This window comes from Bos indicus x Bos taurus, chromosome 1, assembly GCF_003369695.1.
Source record: "Bos indicus x Bos taurus breed Angus x Brahman F1 hybrid chromosome 1, Bos_hybrid_MaternalHap_v2.0, whole genome shotgun sequence".
NCBI classification, from domain to species: Eukaryota; Metazoa; Chordata; class Mammalia; order Artiodactyla; family Bovidae; genus Bos; species Bos indicus x Bos taurus.
In genome coordinates, this window is record NC_040076.1 from 75,684,336 (window position 1) to 75,703,821 (window position 19,486).

At 37.9% G+C, this 19,486-nt stretch overlaps 1 protein-coding gene across 2 annotated transcripts in view; it reads right to left on the minus strand.

Moving 5' to 3' along the window:
• The window catches only part of CCDC50 (coiled-coil domain containing 50), an 85,486-nt gene that overhangs the window by 19,666 nt on the left and 46,334 nt on the right, over positions 1-19,486 (minus strand). Inside the window, exons 5-7 of one of the 2 annotated variants that reach the window (XM_027538356.1) lie at positions 15,705-15,822; positions 10,235-10,759; positions 1,983-2,098 (exon numbers count right to left, since the gene is read on the minus strand). In XM_027538356.1, the coding sequence (XP_027394157.1) occupies positions 1,983-2,098; positions 10,235-10,759; positions 15,705-15,822 (759 nt within the window). The remainder of the gene's footprint in view (positions 1-1,982; positions 2,099-10,234; positions 10,760-15,704; positions 15,823-19,486) is intronic. The other variant, XM_027538359.1, reaches the window with a different exon arrangement.

The window sequence follows — 19,486 nt, forward strand, 5'->3', positions numbered from 1 at the left end:
AGAAAAGGAAAGATATACCCATTTGAATGCAGAGTTCCAAAGAATAGCAAGGAAAGATAAGAAAGCATTCCTCAGTGATCAATGTAAAGTTATAGAGGAAAACAATAGAATGGGAAAGACTAGAGATCTCTTCAAGAAAATTAGAGATGCCAAGGGAACACTTCATGCAAAGATGGGCCCAATAAAGGACAGAAATGGTAGGGAACTAAAAGAAGAAGATATTAAGAAGAGGTGGCAAGAATACAAAGAAGAACTGTACAAAAAAAGATCATCATGACCCAGTTAATCACGACGGGGTGATCACTCACCTAGAGCCAGACATCCTGGAATGTGAAGTCAAGTGGGCCTTAGAAAGCATCACTACAAACAAAGCTAGTGGAGGTGATGGAATTCCAGGTGAGCTATTTCAAATCCTGAAAGATGATGCTGTGAAAGTGCTACACTCAGTATGCAGCAAATTTGGAAACCTCAGCAGTGGCCACAGGACTGGAAAAGGTCTGTTTTCATTCCAATCCCAAAGAAAGGCAATGCCAAAGAATGCTCAAAATACCACACAATTGCACTCATCTCACACACTAGTAATGTTCAAAATTCTCCAAGCCAGGCTTCAGCAATATGTGAACCGTGAACTTCCAGATGTTCAAGCTGGTTTTAGAAAAGGCAGAGGAACCAGAGAGCAAATTGCCAACGTCCTCTGGATCATCAAAAAAGGAAGAGAGTTCTAGGAAAACATCTATTTCTGCTTTATTGACTATGTCTAAGCCTTTGACTGTGTGGATCACAATAAACTGTGGAAAACTGTGAAAGAGATGGGAATACTAGACCACCTGACTTGCCTCTTGAGAAACCTATGCAGGTCAGGCCACAACAGTTAGAACTGGACATAGAACAACAGACTGGTTCCAAATAGGAAAAGGAGTACGTCAAGGCTATATATTGTCACCCTGCTTATTTAACTAATATGCAGAGTACATCATGAGAAATTCTGGGCTGGAGGAAGCACAAGCTGGAATCAAAATGCTAGGAGAAATAGCAGTAACTTCAGATATGCAGATGACACCACCCTTATGGCAGGAAGTGAAGAGGAACTGTAAAAAGCCTCTTGATGAAAGTGAAAGAGGAGAATGAAAAAGTTGGCTTAAAGCTCAACTTTCAGAACACTAAGATCATGACATCCGGTCCCATCACTTCATGGCAAATAGATGGGGAAACAGTGGAAACAGTGTCAGACTTTATCATTTTGGTCTCCAAAATCACTGCAGATGGCAACTGCAGCCATGAAATTAAAAGATGCTTACTCATTGCAAGGAAAGTTATGACCAACCTAGACAGCATATTATAAAGCAGAGACATCCCTTTGCCAGCAAAGGTCCGTCTAGTCAAAGCTATGGTCTTTCCAGTAGTCATATATGGATGTGAAATTTGGGTTATAAAGAAAGCTGAGCACTGAAGAACTGATGGTTTTGAACTGTGGTGTTGGAGAAGACTCTTGAGAGTTCCTTGGACTGCAAGGAGATCCAACCAGTCCATCCTAAAGGAAATCAGTCCTGAATATTCATTGGAAGGACTGATGTTGAAGCTGAAACTCCAATACTTTGGCCACCTGATTGAAGAACTGACTCATTTGAAACGACCCTGAGGACAACAGAGGACAACACTGTTGGATGGCATCACCAACTCAATTGACATGAGTTTGAGTAAGCTCTGGGAATTGGTGATAGACAGGGAGGCCTGGCGTGCTGCAGTCTACGGGGTCACAAAAAGTCAGACACGACTGAGCAAATGGACTGAACTGAACTGACTGCTTACTCAATGAATTAAACTGGACACTTTATTCCTGTTGTTTTGCTTTTTGCATCCATAAAAAAAGGTATCAGTTTCTCAACAGAAAGGACTAAAACACCTATTATGTAAATGCCAAGGTTGATTTAATTCACAAAAAAACCTGATTCACCTAAAATCTTGTGTTAAATTCTGCTCACCAAAATTTCTTCTTCTTGAAGTTTTCTGGCAATTTCAGCATCATACCATTCCTGATCTCTGTGGGTCACTCGTGATGGCGTAGAAACTGCTTCTTTCATCACTCTGGGCTTCATTCCTAGAAAAAAGTCAGTGCAATAAGGCTATTGGGTAATTTCATGAGAAGTTGCAACATTTAAGAAAAGGAAGTTTGTCTTCAGTATCTAACTGTGACAATACTGCATCGACTCTAAAATTCAGTGTAGGGTGTGATGGAAATGACTGTTTCCCCTAGGCATGGGAGAGGAGATACAGGTAATCCACACATTTAAACACAGTTACCCGCCCAAACCTGCCGGGTAAAAACTGCCTCTCAGTTTCTCCAACAGAAGTAAACCATACAAAGAACTGTAAGTGAAGGTTTTGTAAAACAGGAAGTGAAAAAAGATTAAGTCCCTGAAATAAAAAGAATTTAGAGAAAAGAAAGTTAGTTGGAATTCTGAAGAGACTAAGTTGTCAAGGCTGGAAGAGCTGAGAGGCTTTGCATTTTTCTGCCTCAGCCTTGCACACCTTACTTCAGAGGGAAGAGAAACAGCATCGCCTGGGAGTTCTGTGGCAGTGCCTACTAACCAACCAGTGGCCGTGCCCTGGGTTTTGCTCTGATGGTCTCCAAATTCACTTGCTTTAGATCTCTCTCAGCGCTCTGATCAGTTTAATGTTCTTAAATTTTAAGGAGGATATAACTTAAGTGAAATGTCAGACAGCACATGACCCTGAGAGTTTTATTTGCTCTGAGGAGAAAGGAACATGGAGACTAGTAGGGATCTTTGACTTTTTACTTTGAAATGTTATGTGTGTTAGTCACTCGGTCATGTCCAACTCTTTGTGACCCCATGGACTGTAGCCCAACAGGCTCCTCTGTCTAGGAGATTCTCCAGTCAAGAGTACTGGTAAGTAGGTTGCCATTCCCTTCTCCAGGGTGTCTTCCCTGACCCAGAGATCAAATCCAAGTTTCCTACATGAAAGAATCATAAAGAATCATTGCAGGCAGATTCTTTACCATCTGAGCCACTAGGGCAGCATATATTCCTTTTATAACTCTTAGGTGGTGAATGCTAATGGTTATTCCAAAATTGTGTGTATTGCCCTCTTGTTATCCTTTATAAATTACAATTTTTCAACAATGTATTCAACAATATATTATTTTCAAAAATAATAAAAATGTTTTATGCAGTGAACAAGATTAACCATCTGGAACAGTGACTTTCAGTAACTGTGTCACTGAAGGGAGGAAAAGTAATTTACTCCTAGTTGTCTATTTCTTTATATTAGTGGTTCTCAATCATGTCTATACATCAGAATCACTTGGAATACTTTAAATACACGTGAACATTTTTAACCCAAACCCCTGAGATTCTAATACATGTAGTGTGGGTGAGATCTGGCTTTTGTTCAGTTCAGTTCAGTCGCTCAGTCGTGTCCGACTCTTTGTGACCCTATGAACTGCAGCAAGCCTGGCCTCCCTGTCCATCAACAACTCCCAGAGTTCACCCAAACTCATGTGCATCAAGTTGGTGATGCCATCCAGCCATCTCATCCTCTGTCATCACTTTCTTCTCCTGCCCCCAATCCCTCCCAGCATCAGGGTCTTTTCCAATGAGTCAACTCCTCGCATGAGGTGACCAAAGTATTGGAGTTTCAGCTTCAGCATCAGTCCTTCCAATGAACACCCAGACTGGTCTCCTTTAGGATGCACTGGTTGTATCACCTCTGGAACTACTAGTGTATTATGTCCATCAAATTAACTGCACATGAACATAATTTTTATCAAAATGCCTTACTTTATGATTCACTTGCTTTAAATAAAAGAGGAAAATGTAAAGGAAAAAAATACAACTAAATTCTGGGCAAATGAAGAGTTTACTTATCTGGTGCAGCCTCTTATAGAGCTTTAAATCCAGCACTGTGGTAAAACCAAAAGCCACAGGCTCATCTGCCTTACCACAAGTGAAGACTAGTGAACCTGGGTTTCTTAGGTTAGGCTTGATTAGCACCAGCTAACACAAAATATGGAAACTACTCAACTTCACATCATCTTTAGAGCTTCCAGATCTTATGCTGGCTGGGCTAGTTTTAATGCAGATTTCCAAGTTGTTGGGGACAATCAGGAAACAGTGGCATACTCACTCCCAAGAGTAGATAAACCTCCTTGAGTTATGATTAGCTTGGTTGTAACTAAAAGGGAAGATTTTAGGGAAAAATAAATAGAACTAGATAAGCATTGGGAAAAATCAATGGACAAGATGGATTTCTGTACCATATGCCCATCTACAGAGCCCCCTGGTGTCTCAGACGGTAAAGAATCTGCCTGCAACTCAGGAGACTTAGGTTCGATCCCTGGGTAGGGAAGATCCCCTGGAAAAAAGAATGGCAATCCACTCCAGTATTCTTGCCTGGGGAATTCCACAGACAGAGGAGCCTGGTGGGCCACAATCTATGAGGTCGCAAAGAGTCGGATACTACTGAGTGACTAACAATTTCACTTCATGCCCATCTACAGGGAAATGACACTTCCACGAGCAGTCCAAAGCTTAGATGAGGACAACAGGGGAGAGCACACCCTGTTCCTTCAAGTAATCCATCTAGTGAAGAAATACAGTGGAAATGCACTCAGATTTCGAGAACTAAACTTTCTCTATGGCTGTGCCACCTACTCTATACCATACAATTAACTAAGAAAATATTTTGCTTTACTATCACTCAAGGATGTTTGGAAGGCATTCAAATGCAATGGTAAAATGAACAGTTTTAATTGATTTGAAAGGGTGTTAAGTTTATGACTTCCTGGCAGCTATAAAGAGAATGACACATGGGAATTCTGTGGGGGTCCAGTAGTTAGAACACCGAGCTTTCACTGCTGAGAGTGTGGGTTCAATCCCTGCTTGGGGAACTAAGATCCTGCAAGTTGTGCAGCCAAAAATAAAAAAAAAAAAAAAAAGAGAGAGAGAGAGAGAATGACACACAGATCAACGGAGCAAAACAGAGAACCTAGATGCATATATGGTCAATTAATTTATGGCAAAGAAGACAAAAATACACAATGGAGAAAGGACAGTCTCTTCAGTAAATACCGCTACAGAACCTGGACAGCCATATTCAAAAGAATGAAACTTGACCATCTACCTACACCATACACAAAAATTAACTCAAAATGGATTAAATACTTGAACATAAGACCCAAAACAATAAAACTCCTAGATGAAAACACAGGCAGTAAGCTTCTTGACGTTATCTTAGAGATGATTTTTTGGATTCAACACCAAAATCAAATGAAACAAAAGTAAAAAGAGCAGGTGGGACTACATCCAACTAAAAAACTTCTTCATAGCAAAGGAAGCTCAACAAAACAAAAAGGCATGGGAGAAAAAAAGAATGGGAGAAAATATTCACTAATCACATATTTGACAAGGGGTTAATACCCAAAATGTATAAATAACTCATACAACTCAATAGCAGAAACACAATCTGATTAAAAAATAGGCAGAGGCTCTGAACAGACATTTTTTCAAAGGAGACATACAGATGGCCAGCAGGTACGAAAAGGTGCTGAACATCACTGATCATCAGGGAAATGCAAATCAAAGCCACAATGAGGTATCATAGGGCACACTTTTAGAATAACTATTATCAAAAAGACAAGAGGCAACAAGTGCTGGCAAGGATGTGAAGAAAAGAAAACCCTTGTGCACTCTTGGTGAGAATGTAAGTTGGTGTAGCCACTATGAAAAACAGTATAAAAGTCTCTCAAAAATTTTTTTTTAAAAAAATTAGAACCACCATACAATCCAGTAATTCTATTTTTGGAATTTATCTGAAGGAAATGAAAATGCAAACTCAAAGATATGTACACCCTGTGTTCACTGTATTATTATTTACAATAGCCAAGACATGAAACAACCTAAGTGCCCATTGATGGATAAATGGATAAAGAAAATGTGAGATTTATACACACACATACACACACAGAGGAATATTATTCAGTCATTAAAAAAATTAAATCTTGCCATTTACAAAAACAGGAATGGACCCTGAAGGCATCTTGGTAGGTAAGGTAAGAAAGAGAAAGGTTCAGTTCAGTCGCTCAGTCATGTCTGACTCTTTGCAACCCCATGGACTGCACTATGCTTCCCTGTCCATCACCAACTCCTGGAGCTTACTCAAACTCATGTCCATCAAAACGATGATGCCATCCAACCATCTCATCCTCTGTCATCCCCTTCTCCTCCCACCTTCAATATTTCCCAGCATCAGGGTCTTTTCAAATGAGTCAGTTCTTTGCATCAGGTGACCAAAGTATTGGAGTTTCAGCTTTAGCATCAATCCTTCCAATATTCAGGACTGATTTCCTTTAGGATGGACTGGTTGGATCTCCTTGCAGTACAAGAGACTCTCAAGAATCTTCTCCGACACCACAGTTCAAAAGCATCAATTCTTTGGCCCTCAGCTTTCTTTATAGTCCAACTCTCTTGGAAAAACAGACTGGTTCCAAATACATCAAGGCTGTATTTAACTTATGTGCAGAATACATCATGAGAAATGCTGGACTAGGTAAGCACAAGTTGGAATCAAGATTGCCACGAGAAATATCAATAACCTCAGATATACAGATGACACCACCCTTATGGCAGAAAGTGAAGATGAAATAGAGAGTCTCTCGATTAAAGTGAAAAAGGAGAGTGAAAATGTTGGCTTAAAACTCAACATCTGATCAAATTAAGATCATGGCCTCTGGTCCCATCCCTTCATGGCAAATAGATGGAGAAACAATGGGAACAGTGACAGACTTTCTTTTCTTGGGGCTCCAAAATCACTGCAGTTGGTGACTTCAGCCATGAAATTAAAAGACGCTTGGTCCTTGGAAGAAAAGTTATGACCAACTTAGACAGCATATGAAAAAGCAGAGACATCACTTTGCCAACAAAGGTGCGTGTGGTCAAAGCTTTGGTTTTTCCAGTAGTCATGTATGGATGAGAGCTGGACTATAAAGAGAAAGGTAAATAATATATAATTTCACTTATATGTGGAATCTAAAACAAAACAACAAAACAAAAAATCCTGAGCCCAAAGATACAGAGAACAGATGTGTGATTGTCAGAGGAGGGATTGGAGGATGGGCAAAATGGGTACAGAAAGTCATAAAATACAAACTTCCGGTTATAAAATAAATAAGTCATGGGGATATAATGTACAGTATGGAGACTGTATTATACTGTACAGCTAAAGGTTGCTAAGAGAATACATCTTTAAAGTTCTTATCACAAGAAAAAAATTGTAATTAAGTATGGGGATGATGTTAACTAGACTTATTCTGGTGATTGTTTTGCAATAAATACAAATATACACTTGAAACTTATATGTTATACGTCAACTATACCCCAATAAAAATAAAAAGTGTTAAATTTTGAGGTAATTTCTCCCTAGGTTAAATATTTAGAGGGAGAGAGAAGAGTTTATTTGAACTCTTTGTTTGGAACTTGTGGACTTCATTAAGTAGAAAATTTCTACAGCCTGGAATACTAGATTTCTAGACTGACAAGGCTGCTGACTAACTGCAGCATATTTCATACCAAAGGTGAAAAGAGCTTTTCTAAGTACCTAAGAAGGAGTTCCAGATAGTACACTGTAAGCCTGTCATTACGGAAAATAGAGATGCTTCAAAATGTTATTAAATATAGTTAATTCAAAGAAATTAAGAAAATGGCGGTCTTCATTTTGGTAACCTAAACATAATCTGGAAACCAGATTTCAAAAAACCAGGTAAGCCATATTTTCAACAGTTCCACAATCACTTTTTAATCAAATTCTTGCTTATCTTTTTCTGTTCAACATTCTCCAGTGTGAGAAAACAAGAACCTCCCTCAATAAACAAACAAAGCTTACCTTTAAAGAAATTTTGATAAAATAAAACTGCTAAAAGTACTGGTATTCAAGATAAACTTATCTCAAACTATGGAATAAGCTAATATGGTGACACATGGATCCTGATACCATTCACGCATATTTTGTAAAAAGCCAGCCTTGGGAAATATCATAGAATGGTGTTTAATGGCTCTGAGAGGCTGGAAGTTAAACTGCAGAAAATTAATAAGCTGTTTCAATCTAATAGCCCAATAGTGATGTTACCCTCAAAGGTAATATGGATTTACTGCTCTTTAGAAAATTAGCCAATCATATATTTAATTTAGCAGTTTTATTCTGTGTTCCTTTTTCAATGGATCGTACCACAAACCAGTGCTCTTAGAACTAGCTCTCTGTTGTCCTGCTGGTTTTTTCATTTTTAGGTTAAACAAAACTTTGGCCTATGCTAACAACTTTAAGAACTTTTACAACAGCAAGAATAGACACCAGTACATAATTATACTTTAATGTAATCTTCTGACCTATTCTAGGGTGGTGGGTGGATCACAAAATCAAATGCCAACAAAGTCTTTGTAGGTGAAATCTGCAAAGTAAGCTGAAAATGAGATGACAGATGCTAGCAGCTATGTTGTTGCCATTTTAGTAACTGCCTAGTCACACTGTTTTTAAAACTCTTATGCTATTAAAATAAAAGGAACAAAACGTTTGCCTACAACTCCAGTAGTAGGGTTTGTGAGTCACTGAGTTTCTTTCATATTATTTCCACCCTTTCTGAGTCTGTTTAAAATACCCTTGAGCATACTAAAAAAGCCATAGAGGTTAACCAGCCCTCAGAGCACACTTAGCGGGTTGGAGGCACAAACTCAGAAACACAGAGGTCGATGAAATCAGCCTTCCTCCCTGAGACTTTTTGGACTCCTACGTCTTTCTAAATCTGATATAAAGTAACTTACAAAACATACTCCAGGTAGATTTTATCACTTCCTCCTCTATTGCCCCAGAGCTCTTTGTTCACAGTATATCGAATTTGCAATTGCTTGTTTACATATCCACCTTTGCGGCTTGACTCATGAACTGTTTGAGGCTCAGATCCATAAACATACCCCTAAACATAAAGCCTGAGGCAAGATTTGCGGCATATAGATACTTGCTGAACTGGATTTTCATTTTCTTTATCACCAAGTCCTTTAAAAACTTAAAGGACTAACATGCAGGAAGAGATAAAATGATAGGGGGAACCAAAAGAATCAACATGAACCTGCAACCTAGAAACCACTCTCCAAACCAGAAGCAGAGGTTGGCGGGGCAACAGTAAATGGAAGGAAGTAAGAAGAGTCGCCTCCTTCGTATTTTCCCCCCAATAACCCGAGTCTCTGTAAACATTCCATAAGAGCAAAAGAAAACTAGGGAGATGAGTACAGTCTAATTGAAACATCAGACAGCCAGTGCTACAACTCGTAGTGGTACAGCCATATGGAAAAACATCACAGTGGCAGTTTCCAGAAAAGCATGGAGAGAACATTATCGTGTCACTGACGGACTTCAGAGTAGGGCCTCAGGGATGCCAGAAATGGGAGGCTCATTCACCTCATTTCTAAGTAAGTACCAAGAACTTACCTGACACTGGTGCTTCAGAGCACCAACTGTAGAGCTGAAGCTGGTTAAAGCACAGGAAGGAACTCAAAACAACTGTTTTCAAACTTTAAGAACATAAGAATCACCTCCTGGTAAAACAAGCCCGAGTTGCCAGGCTGCACTCCAGGGATTGATAACACATGTAAGATCCAGAAATCTGCATTTTTAGGAAATAGCCCAGCTGATTCTGATGAAAACAAACTAGAGGCTCACCATTTGAAAACACTATCTTAAGAGACCACCTGTCTCATCTCTCACTTCACAACTGAGAAAGATGAGGTGAAGAAAATCCAGTACTTCCAGCCCTGAAGGTCTTCTTTGGAGGCAAATATTATGAAGGTGGTGTCATTAGACCTTCTGGGTTCACGGAATCAAAATCAGAAACTCAGTAGCACTGCTTTAGTATCAGAACCTCTGATGTAAGGTCTTGGCAGATTAAAAACTGTACCTGGGACGAGTACCTCCACTGCAACTGTGGGGCTGGAAGAACCTTGCAAGGAGTGTGTATTCTCTTAGAAAGCAGAAGGGAAAAGGTACAGATATTCTCCTTCTTGAGATTTGAGATTAAGTAAATACCTTTTATAATACCTGGTCCAGGATTTATTTCAAAGCCATAAGCATAAACCAGAGAGAAAGGACATGTCTACAGTGCTTAACAGATACATTTGTTTGTATGTATATACACAGTAGCAGCACTTCCGACCAGGCCGGCCTTCATTACCTGTGTCACGGAGTGGGAGCTGCTCCTCACTCTCTGAGAAGGGAGGAGTCCGGGGCCTGCGATTCCTCTCTCTGTGCTCACCTTGCCCATGGTCCCACCTATAAATGGCTTCCTTGCAGGGAAGCCCCGCTTTCCGTGAGGTTTTGGGAGAGAGCTGGTCTTGCTGTCTGAACTGTTTTTCCCACTTCCGAGTTCGATGGCTAGAGTGAGCCTCCCAGTCATCCGATTCGGTGCTCAGAAGCACCTCACCGCTGATCTTGGGGAGGGGAGGTCTCCGGAGCCTCTCGTGGCCACAGCGTTTTCTTTCAGGCTCAGTGTTACCTTGGGGATCGTCCCTCACTTGACCCGAGCTAGAAGATGACGGAGGTTTCTCTGATGCACAATGCTCTTCCGGTTCTCCCAAGTTCTCCTGTGGATGTCTGGGTCTCTCCCTCCTGTGCTTCACAGTCTTTTCCTCATGTTGGAGTCTACAAGGCCTTGAGCTTCCTGAACCCACCTCCCTTGCCCTCCTTGACCGTGGCTGGTCTGAGCGGAGGTGGAGGAACGTGAAAAACAGAAATGCAGGTTAGCTTAATGATTCAGTATGAACTCACTACAGGATGGAGACAGGCCTCAAGCTTAATATATTTTAAAGGGAAGAAGACCATTTTTTCAGCTTAACAAACTGAAACGAATGGATGAGTATTTGCCAGAATGGTCTGTGCATACATGAAGGATTCTAGGTACACAGCCAAAAAGGTAATAAAACTATAATGAAATTAAATGAAATAAGTTAAATCTGAAAGAAGAGTTTGATCATGATTAGGGAAGGATTAACACAGTAGTTTAATATTTGCCAATAACAAAAATTCCAGTCATTAAGTGTTCTTTTCTATTTATAAAATCAATTTGGAACTAGTATATGGTGGGGGAGGGTGGTAAGTAAGAGATGAGGGAATCTTATAAAAATAGAAAAAGAACTATACTTTGTGATTCCAGTCACAGACTTTCAAATATTCTTATTGGAAATAACAATAAATTTAGATCAGAATATTGCTAGTTTCTACTTGGTCCAGACAGATGATCCACAGATTTTGTACTCCTCCACACTCTCCCCTTAGGTGGCCAAAGCAAACATTCCCAGAAAAATTACAGTTCAGTGTGGAAGAAGAGGGAGCAAAGGAGAATTTTATGTGAGTAAATGACCCTGTTATCTTTGGATGACTCTGTTTCAAATCTTACTTGAAGCTGTGCAGAGGAAAATAATTAAAAATAGATGTCATAACGGAATACATAAAAAGAAGCCAATTCCTAAACATATTTCAGAAAACTTTATGATACTGTATTCTGTATATAGAAATACAACGTGTGCTAAATATACAAGTCCCTAAGTTTAACAGAAACTAGAGAAACAGCACATACATGGTGCTTTGTTGTCAGGTCTTTTTTAGGAACCAGCAAAACTATGAAAACAAAGGAAATGAATTAAAAACGCATATTCCAATAGCATATTTAACATTTCCAAAGATTTTTACTATAATGGGGAAATAACAAAAAGAAATCCTAATTACATGGAAAATTGCTAAAACAGCCAAGATTCCCCATTGGAATTAGTCACTTGCTGAACTGCATTTGCAACAGCTCTTGCAACTGGATGGGATGTAGAAAAAATAAATAACCATACCTTTCCTTAGTTATCGGGTTTTTTTTGTTTGTTTGGTTTGGTTTTGGGCTCTTTGCTTTTGTTAATATTTGTTAATCTAGTGAAGGAATACAGGAAGGGGAGATATGGATATGTCTTAAATGCATCAATGATGCAAAAAAAGCTTGCATTCAAAACTCTAAATGGTTTCTTCTTGAGCTTTCCAGAAGAAAAGAACATTTGCTTCAAAGACGACATCTAAATTAAAACCTGTCTTCTAAAAAGTCTGTAGAGGTATTTATCTTCATAATTTATGATAGAATTTATTTTTTACATAAAGCAAAAGTGAAACAGACAATTACTGTCTGTAATAAAATAGTATGCTTTACGCAAACTATTATTTTAAATGTATCTTGACAACTGACAAAGAATCTATTTACTACTGCTGTGAATTAACATAATACTGACCAGCTACTTAAAGGATGATCACAAGGAGGAAACAATGGTTTAGTGTTAATACCAATGTTCCCACAGAAAACTGCAGGAGTGAAGCCTGCCTATAAACCCACACAGAGAAAAGAAAGGTTTTGTTTTTAACATCGACTTGTGAAGTCATGATTGTTTTACTTTTACTTCTTTTAATATGTTAACAGATATTAACAGTTGTACTTTAGCGAAGTGTGTTGCAACAATTAGAACAGGGCTATTACTACATTTTCACAGAGTTGATAGGGAAAAATATTTATTGTGATCACTTGTGATATCTTTAAACCTGAGGCAAAAAAGAAGACACGGATGGAGGAATGTTTGAATCCTTTAAAACCCTGTCCAGTTAAGGACTGAGACGTCTATATTTCTTGAGACCAAGTTATTTGGCAAATATAATTAACTTCCTTACAGGCAATACATACATATATGTATATACATATACATATATATGTGTCTGTGTGTATGTGTGTGTATATATATATATATATATATATATATATACACACACACACAAATATATTTGCAAACATTTTGTATTCTTCCATGTTTGTCTTTCAAAACAAAATGATTTTTGTTTGGACAGACCAAATATTTAATACACACATTGCATTAAAGTGAAACGTGAAGTCACTCAGTCGTGTCTGACTTTTTGTGACCACAAGGACTGTAGCCTACCATGCTCCTCCATCCATGGGATTTTCCAGGCAAGAGTACTGGAGTGGGTTGCCATTTCCCTCTCCAGAGGATCTTCCCAACCCAGGGATCAAACCTGGGTCTCCCGCATTGTAGGCAGACGCTTTACCATCTTAGCCACCAGGGAAGTCCGCTTTACATTAATATATGTACAAATAATAATACTTTAGAGTTTAATAAGTCTTCACAAAAATTCTATTGTTTAATCTTTTCAACATCCATGTGAAGGATGTATTTTTAGAATCTCCATTTTACAGATGAGAAAAAGGATTACAGTGATTATAGTGGATAACTTCCTTAATATTACAATTTTTCTAAGGAAGGGATGTAACTTGAATCAAGGTCTAATGACTCCAAAGACAATGACTTAAAAAAAAACCTCTAATATGCCAGCCATACAGGTAAGGGGCTTTGAAAGAGAAACATGGCTTCATAAATAAGATATACAATTTCAGTTGATATAAATCTGACAGGGGTTTTGGATAATTCCAGATTTGTAGAAAATCTATAAATGATTACTTTTTAAAGATTAATTTATTAAAGTTTAAGTAAAATTAAAGCTAAAGCGACCATTTCCATAATGATTCACTGTGATTATTATATAAGAAGACAAAAATTATATTGCACGCAAAGGCAGAGAAGTACAATTCAAGAATATCCCTTATGTGTTGGGAAAGGACCACTGCAAAGAACATACAGCTGCTTTGTAAACGTCGGGTGGACTACAATGTGGTTTCTGTGGAACTCACCTTGGTCTAACTCAAAGGCATATAAACGAAGATCACATGTTCAGCAATGTATCATCTCCCAGCAACAACACAACTGAAGAGAAATTCCAACACTACTTTACAGGTACACATTCAGGAGATCCCTAGATCCTATTCCCAATCCCCCAGCCCCAACTCCAAGAAAAGCACATACAGCATTCTCTGTAACTTTACAAAAGCATTAAATGCAAATTTTTTTAAAAATTTAGGTATCCCTGAAAATCTACTGAATGTCTACAGAGATAAATCACAATGACAATACTCTGGTCAAAACCATCAGGTTTGAGTCCCAATTCAAGTAAGTGACAGGTTTTAAAAGAGGATTGCTAAAATCAGTACTTTAGTGTACTTATTTACCACCCTAATGTTTCTAGATTCAAGTTTAGAATGGTTATATTTTTATCTGCAATGAACGTGCCTTCTGGCAGAATTACAAAAAAACAAAAAAACACTAGATCATATCTCTAAGATTTTAATTAAAGCCGATGAGTAACTCTTTACCTTCTGATCTCTAGTACAGAAAAATACTGGCAATTTTTCTTCCTGAATGATGTATTACATCATTTTATTAAAAAAAAACAGGTTAAGGAAAATGGCTATCAAAAAAGAGTTGAGCATTTCACATGTGGAAGAACACACCGAGCCACAAGTAGAGAATCAATCTGCTTACTAATTGTGTTCGAGTTGAGCTCTACTCATTTTGAAAGATTTAGAACAATGTGACTGGAAGACTCAACTATAATAATCCTATTATCTACATACACATACTTTTCATTCTACTCACCAAAGAAAAATACCTACTTACGTTTTATGATACTATAGAAAAGCAACTGATAATTAATTTTCAGGGGCCTTGGGGATTACTCATCTTAAAATCTTTATTCTCTAGAAGCTGCCTTTAGATGTTATTTGGTTGGTATTTGGTATCCTAAATATGGTCTCCAACTGAGCTACCACAGAAGCCAAGTTGGTTCAGAGGGTAAAGAATCCGTCTGCCATGCAGGAGACCTGGGTTGGATCCCTGGACTGGGAAGATCCCCTGGAGAAGGGCATGGTGACCCACTACAGTATTCTTGCCTGGAGAATCCCCAGGCAATCTCCAGGCGCCTGGCAGGCTACAGTTCATGGGGTCACAAAGAGTCAGATGTGACTGAGCGACTATGTACAGCACAGCACATGGTCTCCAAGCTGAACTACAGTTAAATACTGACACTAAAAACTATAGGAAATAGCCTTCCTTTGACATGTCATTAAAAAGAACTAAATAATACTTGCAAATACTCATTTCCCAACACACTTTTAAGATAAAGAATCACCATTACCACAAGTGCTACCACCACCACACCACCACCACACTGCAGAAGCAGGCACTAGAGAAGGGATCTCTCTCTCTCAGAAAACTTTCTATATGGTAGAAATAGCAAAGAAAGCATCAAAAGCGAAACCTCAACAGAAAATCATAATATTCAATTTTGTCACCAGCAGGATAATCCATTGGCCTAGGTTTAAAAGATAAGAGGCATAGGAAAAAAGCTTTGGTATTCAGTAATCTATAAATGCTGTACCTCCTTTATTATTTATGCTACTTTGAGGCTTCAAACAGTACTGCCCAGATTTCCTTCAGGCAGAGACTCATTTGCCATTTTTCCATACCCTAGTTTATGTGCTTAGAATGTAATATAACATTCTAAGTAGCAATAATGCAAAAGAACACATGTCAGATTTTGCTAAACTATATTCACATTTTACAGCCATAAAAATGACTCCGGTCATCCATCTAAAGAACAGATGGATTCATTAGATAAGATAAAATTTCACCACAATCTAAATGGGCCCTAGAGTCACTACAGACAAATTTAAAGGGTGTCTTGCAACTGAGTCTAAAGACAGGAATTGTTACCTCCATCTTCATAATAGTAACTATCACCATAAGCACTGACTCCAGAAGACTCTGGAAAGTGTTTCTTTCGCTTTTTCTCTTCCTGTAACTCCTTTTCTTGCAAGAGTCGAGCAATGTCCTGCAAATACAGAGAGAAGAAAAATAAATACTTCAGAGAAAGAACAAACGCCATACAGTAACCCTACTGGTCAGTGGTTTGACATTCCACTCCCAGGCTTTTGTGGCTCTGCCTATGGTCTTCTAGACCTTCTGGTATTATGCTCACATTGTCCAAATGTCAAAGACGACTGCTTAACAGGAAGCGCACAAGATACAGATGAGGGAGAAAGGTTTTTTAACTAAATTTAAATCTAACTCAACCTGAAGATATTCAAATATACTATTCCTAAAACTGGTTATGGAACAGAATTTTTAAAATACATATTTATGGGCCCTTTTTCCAAGATGATGATTCACTAAGTCTGAATGAGGAAGACTGCCATAATCTATAACCTTTTTTAAAATTTATTTTAAATTGGAGGATAACTGCTTTACAATATTGTGTTGGCTTTTGCCATACAACAACATGAATCAGCCACAAGCAGACATATGTCCCCTCACTCTTGAACCTCCTCCCCACCCCTCTAGGTTGTCACAGACTGCTACATTGAGCTCCATTAACTTCCCATTAGCTGTTTATTTTATATATAGTAATGTATATATACACTGATTTCATTCCATTTAAAAAAAGTTTTTTAAAGAATCTTTCAGCTGATTGTGATTTAACTTTGCATTAGAGGATGGCTGTCTTACTTAAAAAAAAACAAAACAGAAAACAGTCCTCCTCCTGTCTCTCCTATGCTCCATCTCCAGGCAAGTTTTCAGCAGCTGCTGAGTGGCAAATAACATTCTGATTTCATCCCCTAAAAAATCACCACCCCACTTTGAAAACAAAGCAATACACAAATAACTATAACACAATCAAATTGTAAATGCCTCAGAAAAAAGGGGGAAAATGTCTATGAGCGCAGAAAAAAGGGAATACTACTTCTGCTTATATGAATTAGTTCAAGGCTTTGCATTAATGTTAGGTTTTAAACAAAGAACTGGATTCCAACAGGCAAGGGAAGATATTCTTTGCTGAGAACAACACGAGCAAAGTTATAAATATTTTAATGGGCATCACTCTAGAAAACAACCAATAGTCCAATTAGAACACTGTATGTGGGGTGTTAGAGAAAGATGAGGTTTAACAGACAGAGGCTGGATGCTAGGCACCCTTTATAGGTCAAGTGTTAAAAGTCTGGTCTATAATGTAAGGGGTGAAAAGTTCCTAAAGATTTTGAGCTGGAGATAGAGTTTGGAATTTGAAGATTATTTCTATAAAAGGTCCAATAAAATAGCACATAAACTTTGTTTATGTATACTTTTTAAAAAAGAATATCCCTAGATGTTACTAGGTTCTTAAAGATCTTACAAATATGGCAACAGTACTCACTGATACAAATGGTAATAAAAATCACAGGCAGTTCTGAGGGGCTTACTTCTGAGGCAAGAATTAATCACCATTCTTTCTGCATTTTTCTGAATAAGTCAAATGAAGAATATACTAAGACTGCAAGGCAAATAAAATTCATCTGAATGACTTAATTTTCTCTTATATCAGTGTAGAAAAAAGTTGGATGCTGAGGCTAGATGAATTAGCAGAGGTTATCAGTATTCTTGGAAGGCTTCCCAGGTGGCTCAGCAGTAAAAAATCCACCCGATAATGCAAGAGATGCAGGAGACTTGGCTTCGATCCTTGGGTCAAGAAGATCCCCTAGAGGAAGAAATGGCAACCCACTCAAGTATTCTTGCCTGGAAAATTCCATGGAGAGAGGAGCCTGGCAGGCTACAAACCATGAAAGAGTCGGACAAAAGTCGACTGAGTGACTGAGCATGCATGTAAGCACACACACATCCACGTACGTAGCTTTTAATGTTCACGAAATAGGCTTAAATTCAAATTTATATTATTAACATATATTCTGTAACTGACTTCTATGCTGGAAATTTCTCATGAAACTGTGTAAATATATACATATATTTGGTAAGTTCCAGTTCAAGTCAGAGATGCTTCAGAGACATTGGAAGAAAAACATTAACTATTAAAATGAATTTCTTTGGGCCTGAATTCTTTATCTGTAAAATGAAGAGTCTGAGCTAGTGAACCTTAAAAGTCAAATGTCTTGACATCCCAACACACACTGTAATAATCTGGAAACGTTACTGGGTGCCCTCCTCTGTGCCAGGTTCATTACATTTATGCGTTACAATCAAGTAACCAGTTACGGAGGGGTGTGACAAGATAATTTATTCTCCTCACACTAATATCTATTTCAGAATTTCCTAAATCCATATACATCTTACTATGAAAGTAGGAAGAAAATGTAAACACTTCCCTGAGTTGTCATGTTGACTAAACACCCAACACTGCATTTTCTTAAGTGGTTTATTTTCCTGAAAACAAAAAGTCTCCCTTTATGTAACTGAATAAAAATAAAGAGGAAAACTACCAGGTCCAACTGTCAGCCAAAGTTATTAAACTGCCCTCCAAGGGACTTTATAATTGCTTTCCTATCAAATTTATTCCTAATGAATACATAGTAATAGGGCACTTTCTCAATGTGAAGAGCCAAAAATGAACCAAAGAGAAACAAAGTGATACCTGTTTTGTACAATGTATTAGCTGGTCAAAAGGAGTGCTTTTAACCAAGTAGAAAAATAATAATCATAATGTGTCATGCATCTCAGCACTCAAACCTTTGTTCTTTTAACATCTCAGCTCCTTTTTTATGAGTAAGCTTCTTCTGGCTGACAAGAATAAGAACAGCTAGCTGTACTTAAGGTGGGAAAGGAAAAAGGATTTCAACGGGAATCTGCTGTTATACTATAAACCACGGCTCAGCCAGGTCAGCTCTCTTCCCTGCTTTCCAACATTACTGCACAGTGGGTTTAGTTAGGTGATTTCAATTAAAAAAAAAAAAATCTCCCCTGAAACAAGCTAAAGACAGCAATTATTAGTCACCATGCTTGGATGCAGCTTAGTCATCCCTGACATAAACAACCTCCTTGATCCTCTGCTTCCTTCCTGTTAAAGGTTGGTCTATAACAGCATTTCCCAACCTGTTTCTGAGAACACTGGTATCAAAAGTTCACCAAAAAATAAAAAACATTCAACAGAAAACATGTATTATATCTAATTCTTTAAACATATTAGCTTATGTTAACATTCTAATGAAAGAAAAGTAATGTTATCTTCTTGCAACCCCAGAATTTCCAAATTTATTTTGTGACATAAGTCTTTTTGTTACATAAAATATATACATATATATAAGCCTTACTAAATTAGTGTTTGACAAAATATAACTTGGGGAAAAAACAAATCTAAAAGAACTCCAAAATCCTTCTGAAGTCACATTCAATTATTTTTTAATTAATAATATTAATCAGGTAGACTTACTTTGGGTTAATATGCAGAAATAACTGTTGTGCAGAAGACTTTCTCTTTTTTTAATTTATTTTTTAGTTAGAGGAAAATTATTTTACAATGTTGTGCTGGCTTCTGCCATACAACTAATCAGCCATCATTATACATATATCTGCTCCCTCTTAAGGCTCCCTCCTCTCCTCTCACAGAAGACTTTCTAAGTAAACACATTTATTAAAATAACACTCAACTCTGGAAAATGGGAAGCTGTGAGCATAAGTAAAGGCAGAGTTAAGGATTCCTGGACAGTATGGTACTGGCACAAAGACAGAAA